We start from the raw sequence: 16,720 nt of genomic DNA on the forward strand, positions 1-16,720 counted from the left end.
AACATGATGCGCAAACATCAATCAAGGACGGAAGGACGGACGGATGGATGAAAGGAAGTGAGATAAAGGATGGTACAAAACTCACACGGTGTCAAAGAAGATTACAGCCTCGGTTTTGTTTTAAAAAATAAAACGATTTAAATTAATATTTTCATTAGGAACAAAAGCATCTGCACAAATACTGATAGTTTACTGAACAGCGGTCTCACAGGGGCATGACTGTGGCGTCAACATCTGGGGACAACACTGAGTGTGAAATCCAAGTAGGGGGTGATGATACACAGGTTAGACATTAAATGAATGAAGGCATGGGGTTATTTGGGCCGAGGGAACATGGGAAACTGGGGTGTATCCGTGTTGGTTTCAAATGTTCAGAAAGTTGTCCCCAGATATTTCTTCTTGATAAGGCCCTGCGAGACTCTTAAACATCTGACACAAATACCGTCAGCACATTAACAAAGCGCAGTCCTGTGTCCCTGCAGTCCTCAGTATTTCTGGTCCATGTACTGGGGCTGGATTTTAATTTTACTCGGACACAGCAGTTTGCTGAAGGCTCGTCTGAAGGAGGTGTGACACAGCGGGTAGAGGACGGGATTGATGGAGGAGTTAATCCACAGGAGCCAGAAGGAGATCTCGTAAAGGTAGTGCTGGACACACTGGCCTTGGCAGGCAGCTCGAATGATCATGAGGAGTGTGTAGGGTGCCCAGCACAGTCCGAACACACACACGATGACGGCCAGAGACTTGGCCACCTTTTTGTCCCTGGAGAGGCGGAAGCGGCTGGCCAGGCTGGACGACGCGTCCGGACGTTTTCGCCAGTGATCCGTGCAGTGACACTGCTTATCGTTCGCCTGCATCATTCCTCCGACTTGCAGAGGCGGAAGATCTGGGATTGTGCTGGCCCTCCGTTTCCGGTTTGCGTTTTCGGACTCGGTGGCCGAGACCCTGCCGTTCGAGAGCCGACAGCAGCGAGGCCTGGAGGGAACGTCCGCGACGCTGCTGGCCTCGGCCGGACGCACGAAAAACACCCTCTGCAAATCCGCGCCGACGAATTTCTTGGGCTCGCAGCTGCGCAGGCGCAGGCAGGTGGTGGGATCCTCCCGGAGAGCGCAGCGGTTCCGGATGTTGATGTAGATGCTGAGGTTGAAGTAGGTGACGCTGATGAAAGGTGTGAAGAACTCCACGGTGGACGCAGTCATCAGGAAGTACCAGTTGAAGTAGAACTCGGCGTAGCACTCTCCTCTGGGGACCACGCTCCTCCCTGCGATGTGCTCCCAGCTGATGATGGCTGGACCGTAGAGCAGGAAAGCAGCCAGCCACACGCACAGCATCTTCATCACAGCCTCGCGGGTCACGCCCTTCTGAGTGCGGTAACTCACCTGCAACACACAGGTACGGTCAGGGGCGGGGCTCACAAAGCTTGGCCTTTTGAGACCAAACTAAACACACGTGACATCACTTCACTGCTATAGCACTCCTGATCTTTTATCATTCTTTGGTAACTATTGTTACATTAAAAAAAGTATCTAAAATTAAGTAATATGGCAATGTGTTATGTTCACGTTCTCTAACATCTTTAAACCAAACTGTCACATACTTTTGGATACAATATTATCATCAAGAACAACAAACTGATCACATGCTTTTTCAGCACTTTTTCCAGTTCAGGGACGCGGTAGGTCTGGAGCCTACCTGGAATCACTGGGCGCAAGGTGGGAACACACCCTGGAGGGGGCGCCAGTCCTTCACAGGGCGACACACTCACACGCGCGCACACACACACACACACACACACACACACACACACACCTAGGGACACTTTTGAGTCGCCAATCCACCTACCAACGTGTGTTTTTGGAGCGTGGGAGGAAACCTGAGCACCCGGAGGAAACCCGCGCAGACACAGAGAGAACACATCACACTCCTCACAGACAGTCACCCGGAGGAAACCCACGCAGACACAGAGAGAACACATCACACTCCTCACAGACAGTCATCCGGAGGAAACCCACGCAGACACAGGGAGAACACACCACACTCCTCACAGACAGTCACCCGGAGGAAACCCACGCAGACACAGAGAGAACACACCACACTCCTCACAGACAGTCACCCGGAGGAAACCCACGCAGACACAGAGAGAACACACCACACTCCTCACAGACAGTCACCCGGAGGAAACCCACGCAGACACAGAGAGAACACACCACACTCCTCACAGACAGTCACCCGGAGGAAACCCACGCAGACACAGGGAGAACACACCACACTCCTCACAGACAGTCATCCGGAGGAAACCCACGCAGACACAGAGAGAACACACCACACTCCACACAGACAGTCACCCGGAGAAAACCCACGCAGACACAGGGAGAACACACCACACTCCTCACAGACAGTCACCCGGAGGAAACCCACGCAGACACAGAGAGAACACACCACACTCCTCACAGACAGTCACCCGGAGGAAACCCACGCAGACACAGAGAGAACACACCACACTCCTCACAGACAGTCATCCAGAGGAAACCCACGCAGACACAGAGAGAACACACCACACTCCTCACAGACAGTCATCTAGAGTGGGACTCGAACCCACAACCTTTGAATTTCAAATTACACGTAGACACAAAAATGCTTTAAAACTGTGCAAAATCAGAGACCACCATGAATTTATATCATTTCCAGTCAAAATAACCATTAACTACATGTTCTTCAGCCTCAGAAAACTAGGAAACATTTCACAGATGTAAATTTAGCAGTGGCTGTTGATCTGTCAAATATCAAAGCTGTTAGGAGATGAAACTCTGGGTAAAAATAGATTTTTGAAACTGAAGCAGTGGTAAACCTGATTTACCCTTTGTTTTTGCAGAGACCTTCTGTCAGTGACCAGGACTAGACCTGAGTGAACTACAGCTTTCACTGCAGTTTGGAGACGGAGGTCTTTCTCTAAAACATCAGGTGCTGGTATTTATCACCACAGACCTCTTACAGAGACTAACCCCCACTCCTCTGGTGACTGCGGGTGTAGGCTCAGTGCTCTACTCACCGCTCTGGTGACGGAGAGGAAGCGGTCGAAGCTGATGAGGACGATGTTGAAGACGGAGGCGGTGCAGAGCATGTAATCCACCACAAGCCACAGCTTACACAGCCCTCTGCCAAGCCTCCACTCTCCAGTCAGCACGTAGGGGATATACACAGGGATACAGAAGCCTCCTACACACACACACAGACACACACATGGGTTTCAGCTTCTCTTCAGCTTGGACAGGACTCACCAGACGAGTGAGTGCGGTTATCGTTTTGAAAGTGCGTAAATTGCCCAGTGCATTTAATCCACTGTACACCTCTTTAAAACCAGGAACACTGCCTTTCAGTTAACACCTAACTGTGGAGCTGGGTCCAGACCCGGACTGAGACAGTGATCTGGAGCTGGGCATATTTTTGATAAATACGTGTTCATGTGGTGTAATCCAGTTAACACAGCAACAGCTTCACTGGGTTAAGCCAATCACACTGTTCGTTTACACTCAGTGACCAGTTCATTAGAGACAGCCCGAGGGACATGAGCGTGGGGAAAGCACCTCTTGCTCCAAAATGAGGAAAGCTGATGCAAAAAAGTGAAATGAAAATATACAAATTAAAATGTGTCCGTAGGTGTGAGTGAATGTGTGAGTGTGTGTTGCCCTGTGAAGGACTGGCGCCCCCTCCAGGGTGTGTTCCTGCCTTGCGCCCAGTGATTCCGGGTAGGCTTCGGACCCACCGTGACCCTGAACTGTATAAGGGTTACAGACAATGAATGAATGAATGAATGAATATTAAATATTAAATGTTTTAATAGTTTTTACATTTTTTTTTATGAACAGAAAATGAGTCCTTCATGGTTCTGTAGTATTTTTATTTTATGCTGAATATTCTGTCTCCATCTGTCTTCTGACTTCTTTTACTGTAATGACAGTCTCGAGTTCGTTTGGAGACAGTCTCGAGTTTGATTGGAGACAGTCTCGAGTTCGAGTTCGTTTGGAGACCGTCTCGAGTTCGTTTGGAGACAAGCTCGAGTTCGTTTGGAGACAGGCTCGAGTTTGTTTGGAGAGAGTCTCGAGTTCGTTTGGAGACAGTCTCGAGTTCGTTTGGAGACAGTCTCGAGTTCGTTTGGAGGTGCCAGTTTATAAGGGTGAATAGAGCTGTTGTTTATTGGGTGCCGGACAAATTCAGTGTGTGTTAAACGTCTACTACTTCACAAGCCGCAACTAAATAACACTGAAACCGTACGAAACGCTGTACATTTTAATGGATGGATGTAGAGGCATCTGAAAGAGGTTATTTAGACTTTATGATCTGAAAGCAGCTGGACCTGGTGTCGTTTGAACCGAATGCCCCTGCACTCTTCAGGGATCAGTGTGAACATTCAGTCAGTGCTCTGAGGATATTATTTAGGATTGTAGTCAGTGTTAGCGTCAGCCATTTGATTGTCTCATGAAATGCAGCTGTCCACAGGACCCTGTTTGGACCGATGGAGAATGTGCTGAATATGGATCTATGCAGCACCAAAGAGGGTTCTCCTACACTCTTAAACATGATGGTTCTACAAGGGTTCTTTAGTAAAGAAAATGGGGTTATAGAGAACATTGAGCACTCTTTTTTTCATGATTTTTTTCATCATGAAAGGGGTTCTACAGATTGATGGAGAACGTGCTGTAGATGGTTCTATCCAGCTCCATTTAACAAAAGGGATCTATGTGGCACCAAATAGGGTTCTTTTGTTGTTACGATGTCAAGCGTATTACAATAGAAGGACCGTTTTAGGTGGTGCATATAACCCCTCCCTAAAAGGTGCTATTGTAGAACCATTTATAGCACATTCTCCATCAATCTCATGGTGCAAAATACCCTTTAATCAAACAAAAAGTTCTTTAAGTGCTCAGGGATCTGCATAGAACCGTTTTCTTTACTAAAGAACCCTTGTAGAACCATCATTTTAAAGAGCGTATGGGAAGTAACTGGACACCGTAACAACAGCAGAACACTTGTTGGACCCATGTTCAAAGAAATGCTTAGAGAACCACAGTCTTTTCAGTGTTTTTTTTTTTAAATAAAGGCATTGTTTCTATGAAAAGTCATGAGATTTATCCAGAACCATCTGTGTGCAGAAATGTATGTTTTACAGAACCTCCGTGGAAATGGCACCAAAAAGGCTTTTACTAAGAAGAGACTTTTAACAGAAGAACAGGTTTATCGCCGTTTAGAACCTTATTCAACACATTCTCCATCCATCTCGAGAACCATTCAGTCATGTAAACGGTTCTGTTAAAAATCTTTTTTAAAGAACCCCTTTTAAGGAGTGTATAACAGACACTCCATCCTTCTGAAGAACTGACTGTTTCACTAAGGGTCTACAGAACTCACGGCTGTAAACAGAACCTCAATAAAGAACCCTCTTCTTGGAGAGTTTAGGTCTGACGCGTTCCTGACGGTCCAGACCGGGTCAGGAGAACCTGGCTCTGCAGAACCACACCCCAGAACACACACACACACGGGAGCTTGGAGAACAGACAGAAATAAACTGACAGAGAAAAGGAGAGATCCAGAGATGTACAGCATGAAAATGGAAAGAAGCCAAAGGGACAGAGGTAGAGAAAAAGATGAATACAGGATGAAAGAGAGAGAAAAGAGGAAGAGGGGGAAAAGTAAAGTCTGTCTCTTTTTAGGCTGAATACTGAAGTCAGTGACCAGAGAGAGATAGAGGAATGAAAAGCCTGATATACACTCACTGACTAGAAATGATGGAGGGAGAGCGAGGATCACTGACCAGAGAGAGAGAGAGAGAGAGAGAGAGAGGTGCAGTCACTGACCAGAAGGTAAAGTCATGAAAAGAAACGGGATAAAGTGTGGTCAAGTGAATTTTATTGACCACTGACCACAGAGGGAGAGAGAGAGAGAGAGCACTCACCGACCAGGAAGTCAGCGATGGCGAGGTTGAGGAAGAAGACGTTGCCCTGCGTGCGCAGACTCTTCTCCACGGCGAAGGCGAGGATCACCAGCGCGTTCCCGAGCACCGTGGCGAACACGAGCAGCGTCATCAGCACCGCGAGGAACACGGAGACGGCTTGAGAGAAGTGTCCGTACTGCGCGTGCCGACTGTCCAGCTCCGCGAGCCCCGCGAGCACCCCGGGCTCTCCGGCCGCCGTGCCGTTCGCGCGCTCCTGCACCGACCAGTTGGAGAGCTGAGGGTCTCCGGACCTCCAGCTCGAGGACGCGGCGGTGGGCATCCCGAACCCGCGCGCCACGGCCAGCAGCGCAGACTGCATCACTATCACTGCCCCGGTAACCGGAGCTCGCGGACAGCAGCGCACAGGGACTCCGCGCGCATGGAGAAGGAAAGAGAGAGACAGAGAGACGGGAAAGAGAGTTACAACTGGAAGGAGAGGCAGAGAGCAGAGATTTATACTGGGGAAGAGAGGGAGGGAGGGAGAGAGAGGAACGGAGTGCTGAGGTCCTGACGATGGAGGGAGGAACTAGGAGAGAGTGAGGGAGGGAGAGAGAGATACTGAGGGGACACAGCGCAGTGCTTTATACTGGATTTATACTAAAATAGAAGTAGAAAAAGACGGGGCAGATTTCTGAAGTGTAAACAGAGAGAGAAGCAGAGTGCTGAGATGTAATGAGAGAGATAGAGAGAGACAGAAGCAGAGTGCTGAGATGTAACTGAGAGAGAGAGAAGCAGAGTGCTGAGATGTAACTGAGAGAGACAGAAGCAGAGTGCTGAGATGTAACTGAGAGAGAGAGAAGCAGAGTGCTGAGATGTAACTGAGAGAGAGAGAGAAGCAGAGTGCTGAGATGTAACTGAGAGAGAGAGAGAAGCAGAGTGCTGAGATGTAACACAGAGAGAGAGAAGCAGAGTGCTGAGATGTAACAGAGAGAGAGAAGCAGAGTGCTGAGATGTAACAGAGAGAGAGAAGCAGAGTGCTGAGATGTAACAGAGAGAGAGAAGCAGAGTGCTGAGATGTAACACACACAGAGAGAGAAGCAGAGTGCTGAGATGTAACACACACAGAGAGAGAAGCAGAGTGCTGAGATGTAACAGAGAGAGAGAGAGAGAAAGAGAGAGAAGCAGTGCTGAGATGTAACAGAGAGAGAGAGAGAGAGAGAAAGAGAGAGAAGCAGTGCTGAGATGTAACACAGAGAGAGAGAAGCAGAGTGCTGAGATGTAACAGAGAGAGAGAAGCAGAGTGCTGAGATGTAACAGAGAGAGAGAAGCAGAGTGCTGAGATGTAACAGAGAGAGAGAAGCAGAGTGCTGAGATGTAACACACACAGAGAGAGAAGCAGAGTGCTGAGATGTAACACACACAGAGAGAGAAGCAGAGTGCTGAGATGTAACAGAGAGAGAGAGAGAGAAAGAGAGAGAAGCAGTGCTGAGATGTAACAGAGAGAGAGAGAGAGAGAAAGAGAGAGAAGCAGTGCTGAGATGTAACGGAGAGAGAGACAGAAGCAAAGTGCTGAGATGTAACAGAGAGAGAAGCAGAGTGATGAGAGAGAGAGAGAGAGAGAGAGAGAGAGAGAGGGAGAGAGAGAGAGAGAGAGAGAGAGAGAGAGAGAGAGACAGAGGGAGAGGCTGTCTGTTGTTTTCAGCGAGGCAGTGGTGGATTGTTACTCTCTGAAGACCTGAGGTCACGCTCTGTTTTCGTGTTCAGACACTTAAACATAAACCAGTCAAAACACACCTGTTCAGTCTTCACTCATAAAGATGTACCGTGCTCCCAGATGATGGAGGATGGAAGGATGATAACAGTGGAGAAAGGTGGATGGATGGATGGATGGATGGGTAGTTTGATTCTCCCAAAGGACTAATATGGACAGATGAATGGATGACTGATCACAATGGTGAATTATGGATGGATGGATGGATGAATAAATGGATGACTGGATGCTACAGCAGCAGAAGAACAGTGAAGACCTCATCGCGTGATTACACACATTTACACAAACACTGGACCTCATTTAATTTGAACTGAATAGCTCTGTATTAATTGTGAAAGTGTCCTAATGACAAACAATCAGCGCGAGACACGGCAGAGCAGCACGACTCGTCCCAGCTGGGTCTTCACCACAAGTGTTTAGTCTGAGTGTCAGGACCATTGACCAATCAGAAAACAGCTTCAGACTTTATCTGTAACGGCTGGAGTACGCTACTGGAGCAGCACGACGCATCAGAAATACAATCTTAAAATTCATCAAAAACAGCGTGTCACTGCACACTGGCGCTCGTGGCAGATGTAGACAGCTGTGCCGATTATAACAGGAGGTTTCTGTTTTTTTGTTGCTGCTCACTCACATCGATTGCAGTTAGGACATTGTGCGAGGTGTACAGTCCTTTTTTTAAAGATAGTTCTGTGCGGCACACAGAAGAATTTATTCTCCGCATTTAACCCAATTCTTGCAGTGAAACACACATTTACACAGACTCTTGAACACTAGGGGGCAGTAAGCACACATGCAGCCCTAGCCCTAGCCATGTGAGCAGTTGGGGGTTAGGTGCCTTGCTCAAGGGCATTTCAGTCATGACCTGCTGGCACTGGGGATCAAACAGGCAACCTTCTGGTTACACGCCCAGTTCCCTATCCACCAGGCCACGGCTTTCAGAAACTGCACTATGTCACTTTTGGAGATTGGTAGGAAACCACCTCCCTCCATCCCCCTCCATTTTGATTTCAGGACAGTGCTGTAAATATGAATTACACTGCGGGGGTGGGGTGTGGGGGCGGACTAAAGAATAAAATCTTACCTAGAGTTCCTTTGAAGAAAACCAATTTGCCATTTGGATGGTGTAGCTCCACCCACTTACTTCTGGTTTCCATAACAATATTGTAGCTGTCTAAAGGAAAACGTGTCTCCATTTTGGCGATGAATGGACCAACAGAAATGCTCCACAATTACTTGAAAAAATAATATTATTTTTTACATTGACTTCCACAGGATGTTAAGAAAGATTTTCCTTCTCATGTAAAGTTACTATTTTGCAAATGCATGTTTTTGTGTGTTTTTGGAGCGTGGGAGGAAACAGGAGCACCCTGAGGAAACCCACACAGACACAGAGAGAACACACCACACTCCTCACATACAGTCACCCGGAGGAAACCCATGCAGACACAGAGAGAACACACCACACTCCTCACAGACAGTCACCCGGAGGAAACCCATGCAGACACAGGGAGAACACACCACACTCTTCACAGTCACCCACGCAGACACAGAGAGAACACACCACACTCCTCACAGACAGTCACCCGGAGGAAACCCATGCAGACACAGGGAGAACACACCACACTCTTCACAGTCACCCACGCAGACACAGAGAGAACACACCACACTCCTCACAGTCACCCGGAGGAAACTCACGCAGACACAGGGAGAACACACCACACTCTTCACAGTCACCCACGCAGACACAGAGAGAACACACCCCACTCCTCACAGTCACCCGGAGGAAACTCACGCAGACACAGGGAGAACACACCACACTCCTCACAGACAGTCACCCGGAGGAAACCCACACAGACACAGAGAGAACACACCACACTCCTCACAGACAGTCACCTGGAGGAAACCCACGCAGATACAGGGAGAACACATCACACTCCTCACAGACAGTCACCCGGAGGAAACCCACGCAGACACAGGGAGAACACACCACACTCCTCACAGTCACCCACGCAGACACAGAGAGAACACACCACACTCCTCACAGTCACCCGGAGGAAACTCACGCAGACACAGGGAGAACACACCACACTCCTCACAGACAGTCACCCGGAGGAAACCCATACAGACACAGAGAGAACACACCACACTCCTCACAGACAGTCACCTGGAGGAAACCCATACAGACACAGAGAGAACACACCACACTCCTCACAGACAGTCACCTGGAGGAAACCCATGCAGATACAGGGAGAACACACCACACTCCTCACAGACAGTCACCCGGAGGAAACCCACACAGACACAGAGAGAACACACCACACTCCTCACAGACAGTCACCCGGAGGAAACCCAGAGAAACCCACCCGGAGGACACAGAGAGAACACACCACACTCCTCACAGACACAGAAAGATTTGGTATTTTTGCTCCTGGCCTTCCAATACATTTACAGAGTGTAATTCACATTTACAGCACTGTCCCAAAATCATGAGGGAAGGGGTGATAGTTTCCTACCCTCCTCCAAAAGTTACATAGTGTAGTTTCTGCAGTGCTGAGCTCAGAGTAGCAACAACAGAGGCTCTATTCTCTCCATTACAGTTCAGTGGAGCGTCACAATAATTTTGTAGCTGTAGTTTTAAGGTAAAAATATTACCTAGTGTTACTTTAATAGCTGGGTAATATCTGAGTGTCCGCGAGTCTGATCGAGCTGGATTATGGCGTGCTGCTGCTATGAACAAATAGGATTCAGTAGAGGTTTGACAGCTTTTACATGGGTCAGTCATCACATAATTGAATGGTATGTCCACTGAACTAGCAGCACTTTTCATTACCCTGTGGCTTTCAATATAAAGGGCCCCTGGGGCGCTGTTGAGGTTTTCAACATGATAGTGAAGCATTTCTCACTCTAACCTTAAACTCTTAATCTTCGGTCCTGTGTTCTCTACATTTCTCTCTCACGGAATAAACCCGGTTCAAAAGAACACTGTGCATGTTTGTGCTTGAACCCACCCATCATCTCTCACTGATATGTGTTTTGATTAGTTTTTCGCGCCTGATGTAGCAGGGAAAGGTAATGAAGTTCATTGTTTTTCCTGTAAAGCTGGATGTTGCCGCGTGGCGGGGAGCCGTGATTAACTTCACCCTCCCACTCTTTTTCTTCGAGAACCTTAGGATGCAGAAAACACTCGATGCACTTCTTCATTCACTTAATTCTCCATTCTGAGGCGTGTGTGTTCCTCCTGAAGGCTCATCACTTCACTTCAGTTTTATATTCACAGCTGTTTTGTCTCAAATCAGGTTTTCGGAAACGTGTCTAGCTCCAAGAAACAATTTAGTGCACTACAAAACACGGTGTAGGGAGCAAATCATCGTAAATACAGGGTCCATACACAGATCAGCCAAAATATTAAAACAACCTCCTTGTTTCCTCACTCATTATCCATTTATCAGCTCCACTGACCACAGAGGAGCCATTTGTATGTCTACGATTACAGACTGTAAACCACCATGAATACTTTCACTATGCTCAGGACTACCACACTGGATCAGACACAGCAGTGCTGCTGGAGTTTTTAAACCCCTCAGTGTCTGGACTGAGAACAGTCCACCGACCAAAAACATCCAGCCGACAGCGTCCTGTGTCACTGATGAAGGACTAGAGGACGAGCGACACACACTGTGCAGCGACAGATGAGCTACTGTCTCTGACTCTACATCTACAAGGTGGACCATCGAGGGAGGAGTGGACAGAGAGTGGACACCTGTAGTTCATTTGCTTTGGTCTGCATCAGTTTGTAATCTTTTTCTTATTGGTTTGCTTTTACACAGGGAAACATTTAAGTGCATCACGGCAAACCACATGAACATTCACACCACTGACTGGTCAGACCTGACTGGGGCAGGAGCAAGAAAGTAAGCACAGGAAGTAGTTCTGTCTTTCTGATTATCAGCTGAACTTCAGCCAGTTGTTTCCCTGCTCCTCTGCATCCAATACACAGCGCCCCCTGGCTATGGGAGACGTTTAGCGCAGACTTCACCTAATAGTTCAGTCAAATCGAGGTTGGATCACATTCTCAACTGAAACAAACCACTCCAGACCACCACCTCTCGAGGACCTTGGTGCGGTTGATTCGGTCCTCATTCGAGTGCGATTTCCTTTCTCACACTTGCCCAAATCAACCACACCAAGAGTGAAAAGAATCCAGAGTTGGGTTTATCTGGACTGAACAGTGAACAGTTTTTCACTTGGACTGCTGCCCCCCGTGACCTGGACCCAGATAAACGGTTGATAATGGACTGGACTGAACAGTGCAGGCGTTAAAACGTCCTAAAAACTCCAGCAGCACTGCTGTGTCTGATCCACTCTACACCAGCACAACACACAGTAACACACCACCACCACGTCAGTGTCACTGCAGCGCTGAGAATGATCCACCACCACATCACACCTGCTCTGTGGGGGTCCTGAGCGCTGAAGAACAGGGGGAAACAAAGTATGCAGAGCAACCGATGGAATAGACTCTGTAATTGTGAAGCTACAAAGTGCTCCTGTGTGGTGAGTGGAGCTGAGAGAATGAACAGAGAGTGGAGAAACAAGGAGGTGGCTTTAATGTTATGGCTGACTGATGACTTCAGGACGACCAGAAGAACCCAGACTCGTCCTCCTCTGAGCCATGAGTCGGACAAAATGTCAGTGTTTTTAATAACGGTCAGCCCCTGGACATTCCCCTGTGCTGTGTCCAAGCAAATGAATGCAATATGTAAATACATGCAAATGAAGTATTGTGGAATAGAGGCCGGTTTAGTTGTTTGGCTGGAGTCAGGTCTTAGTTTGAGAACGTAATCAATTCCCACCTGAAGAACCCGGCCCCTCAGTACTGCAGTGGGCTGAGACGGATCGGGGCATTTGTTAGCCGTCCAGCTGATTGAGCCGCCCGGCTGGGAGGCTTCTTATCTGATCTCGCAGCGGCAGGACTTTAGCGGCTGTGACCAAATTAAATAGTGAAAAATTGAAATGAAAACTGGAGAAGATCAAACGGTGGGGGCCGAGATGTGGTGTGTCAGATCTGATCAGAATCCTCGGGGGAAGTGTGAAGGGCTTGTCAGGTTTAATTATGTCAAGTGGGCAGGTGCTGCTGCTGAGGCTCGCCCTCACACTTCTCAGTCTGCACTTCAACAACAAATGTCCAGATATGTTCAAAGATATGTGGCTCACACTTTTCTAATGAGTGAATCCAACTTCTTTAAAGGGCACAAGTTCTCCTTCTCTTCCACAAGAGAACACTGTTCTGGGTCTTAATGAAACATTTGTGACCTTTGGTCAAAATGCCACAAGGATAAAACCTCACAGCAGCGTTCTCCCAATGTCTAAAAAGTCCTGTTCAGAGCCGTGAGTTATAGCACGTGTTCCTTTTAAATGTGACTGAGCCACATACAGCTCACCACAGCCCTGAGCCCACAGCTGTGAGACAAAAGTTTTCATTGTCCGTTTTTGCTCTCTAAATTCTCCACTCTCGTTTTCTCTGTTTTCTTAATTCTCCACTCTCTGTTTTTGCTTTGTTTTCTTAATTCTACACACTGTTTTTGCTCTGTTTTCTTAATTCTCCACTTTCTTTTTCTGTTTTTGCTTTGTTTTCTTAATTCTCCACTTTCTTTTTCTCTGTTTTTGCTCTGTTTTCTAAATTCTCCACTTTCTTTTTTTCTGTTTTTGCTTTGTTTTCTTAATTCTACACACTGTTTTTGCTCTGTTTTCTTAATTCTCCACTTTCTTTTTCTGTTTTTGCTTTGTTTTCTTAATTCTCCACTTTCTTTTTCTCTGTTTTTGCTGTTTTCTAAATTCTCCACTTTCTTTTTTTCTGTTTTTGCTTTGTTTTCTTAATTCTACACACTGTTTTTGCTCTGTTTTCTAAATTCTCCACTTTCGTTTTCTCTGTTTTTGCTCTGTTTTCTTAACTCTCCACTTTCTTTTTCTCTGTTTTTGCTTTGTTTTCTTAATTCTACACACTGTTTTTGCTCTGTTTTCTTAATTCTCCACTTTCTTTTTCTCTGTTTTTGCTGTTTTCTAAATTCTCCACTTTCTTTTTTTCTGTTTTTGCTTTGTTTTCTTAATTCTACACACTGTTTTTGCTCTGTTTTCTAAATTCTCCACTTTCGTTTTCTCTGTTTTTGCTCTGTTTTCTTAACTCTCCACTTTCTTTTTCTCTGTTTTTGCTTTGTTTTCTTAATTCTACACACTGTTTTTGCTCTGTTTTCTTAATTCTCCACTTTCTTTTTCTCTGTTTTTGCTGTTTTCTAAATTCTCCACCCTTGTTTTCTCTGTTTTCTTAATCCTCCACTCTGTTTTTGCTTTGTTTTCTTAATTCTCCACTTTCTTTTTCTCTGTTTTTGCTCTGTTTTCTTAATTCTCCACTTTCTTTTTCTCTGTTTTTGCTGTTTTCTAAATTCTCCACTTTCTTTTTTTTCTGTTTTTGCTTTGTTTTCTTAATTCTACACACTGTTTTTGCTCTGTTTTCTAAATTCTCCACTTTCTTTTTTTTTCTGTTTTTGCTTTGTTTTCTTAATTCTACACACTGTTTTTGCTCTGTTTTCTAAATTCTCCACTTTCGTTTTCTCTGTTTTTGCTCTGTTTTCTTAACTCTCCACTTTCTTTTTCTCTGTTTTTGCTTTGTTTTCTTAATTCTACACACTGTTTTTGCTCTGTTTTCTTAATTCTCCACTTTCTTTTTCTCTGTTTTTGCTGTTTTCTTAATTCTCCACTTTCTTTTTCTCTGTTTTCTTAATCCTCCACTCTGTTTTTGCTTTGTTTTCTTAATTCTCCACTTTCTTTTTCTCTGTTTTTGCTCTGTTTTCTTAATTCTCCACTTTCTTTTTCTCTGTTTTTGCTGTTTTCTAAATTCTCCACTTTCTTTTTTTTTCTGTTTTTGCTTTGTTTTCTTAATTCTACACACTGTTTTTGCTCTGTTTTCTAAATTCTCCACTTTCGTTTTCTCTGTTTTTGCTCTGTTTTCTTAACTCTCCACTTTCTTTTTCTCTGTTTTTGCTTTGTTTTCTTAATTCTACACACTGTTTTTGCTCTGTTTTCTTAATTCTCCACTTTCTTTTTCTCTGTTTTTGCTGTTTTCTTAATTCTCCACTTTCTTTTTCTCTGTTTTTGCTCTGTTTTCTTAATTCTCCACTTTCTTTTTCTCTGTTTTTGCTTTGTTTTCTTAATTCTCCACTCTCTGTTTTTGCTCTGTTTTGTTAATTCTCCACTCTCGTTTTCTCTCTTTTCTTAATTCTCCAGTGTTTTTGCTCTGTTTTCTAAATTATCCACTCTCGTTTTCTTTGTTTTTACTCTGTTTTCTTAGAGGCATTCACACAGCAGCTCAGAGCACAGCCCTTCCAACAACACGGCAGGGGATCCAACTACAGGAGCACAGGGTCTAAAGGCGGTGTGGCGTTGCCCTTTCCGTCCTGGAGTAAAGCTTCAGAAAATGAGGGTTAGTGAAATTACAGAGTGAACCTTTCTGCATATCATCATCTTCAGGATAAAAGCTTGTTTCTCTAAGTTAGCACCTTTAAGGAAGAAGGTATAAAAACTGGCAGTTAATGGAACACGATTTTTCACCATGTAATACTCATTCCAGTCTCACACACACACTTCAGTTCCTGTCAAACCTGCATTTCAAAACATGTGCAGCAGACGAGTGAATGATGGACTGAACCAGTTCTTTCTCTTTCTCATTTTTTGCGAGGGCAGAGAAGGGTCATGGATTGGAAAATCCCAACTTCTTTCATAAATATTACATGATTCATGGGTTTATTTTGAGAGCTGAAGAATCATACTGTATTCAGCCCACCAGTCTCAGCTCTAGGCAGAGAGACGCAATGACACAGCGCGCCAAAACTGTGCTCTTAACTTTCAGAATGTCTGCCTTAATTCTGTTGTGGAGATGTAGACACAATCATTCAGGGTGGTTCTCCTCCAAAATAATTATTTTTCATTTCAATTTTCAAGAGATTTACTTCACCACAGAACACAATGTTCCTTGCTGAAGCCAACAACATCTGTGGTGTATAACAGTAGAATACTCCCATTTCTAACAGGTAAACATTGCATTTGCAAACACTCACACCTACGGACACTTACTTTTGAGTCACCACTCCACCGACCAACGTGTGTTTTTGTGATATCTCTCTTTATCAGATGAAGAGTGTGAATATAATAAGGTTACTCCTTGATTTTTCCTAGCTCCAGTAAAAAGCTTTTTTGCTCAGGAAAACTATTCCTGGAAGCCCAGGATGCACTTTTCTCAGCAAGAGCAAAAGAGTAAGAACCCCTCTTTTTCAACATTATGTAACACACCAGGAAGCAAAGGAAGAGTACAGCAGTTTAAATTTCTTCTCTGAGAGCGTCCTAATAGGCTCAACAATAGGATAAAACGGCCTAAAAGCAGCTTCGGAAGCAGTAGGGAGGACTTATGTGCGCTGTAGGAAGCCAAACTCCTCAGAGAAGGATAAAAAGCATAACATTTGCAACTGGCTGTAGCTCAGCAGGAAGAAAAACACTTGTAAAATTGCTTGAATTAGGTCAATAACACAAAAAGCTGATTATTTTCTTGGGCTCATCTGCAAAGAAAACACAGCTGGAAATGTTATTTTAGGGTAAAGAATGATATTTTAACATGAAGCTACGCTGCAAAAATAATATCTGTCATCTCAAATATATTCTGTATTTCTAACATTTTTCATCATGAGGTTTTTATATTTCATGGGATTAATATTAAATGAGTTTTTATTTGTTTTAAATCACTTTCTCTTTAGAAATGAACCAGAAAATTTAGTAAATATGTAAATTTACTGGTTAAAAAAAGATATTTATATATATTTGTGATATAAAACAATGAGGCTAAGAAAAATACATACTTTTCCATCCCTCCTCCTGTTCTGGTCCCATTTATCTTGAGTATCTGTCCGACATTTGGCTCTTTATCTTGGGCTGCATTGTCTTTATAAGCTTCAAGGCCAGACTTCCATTTG

At 45.1% G+C, this 16,720-nt stretch overlaps 1 protein-coding gene across 1 annotated transcript; it reads right to left on the reverse strand.

Moving 5' to 3' along the window:
* Window positions 1-6,359, reverse strand: LOC136677214 (histamine H3 receptor-like). The gene is made up of 3 exons (XM_066654682.1): window positions 5,951-6,359; window positions 3,050-3,216; window positions 1-1,379 (listed from the first exon to the last, which is right to left on the reverse strand). Exons 1-3 carry the CDS (start codon window positions 6,306-6,308, stop codon window positions 486-488), a joined length of 1,419 nt encoding a protein of 472 aa, XP_066510779.1. The 5' UTR covers window positions 6,309-6,359; the 3' UTR covers window positions 1-485.
* Between the last annotated feature and the right edge of the window lie 10,361 nt (window positions 6,360-16,720).

The sequence above is a fragment of the Hoplias malabaricus genome, chromosome X2 (assembly GCF_029633855.1).
Source record: "Hoplias malabaricus isolate fHopMal1 chromosome X2, fHopMal1.hap1, whole genome shotgun sequence".
In the NCBI taxonomy this organism is placed as follows: Eukaryota; Metazoa; Chordata; class Actinopteri; order Characiformes; family Erythrinidae; genus Hoplias; species Hoplias malabaricus.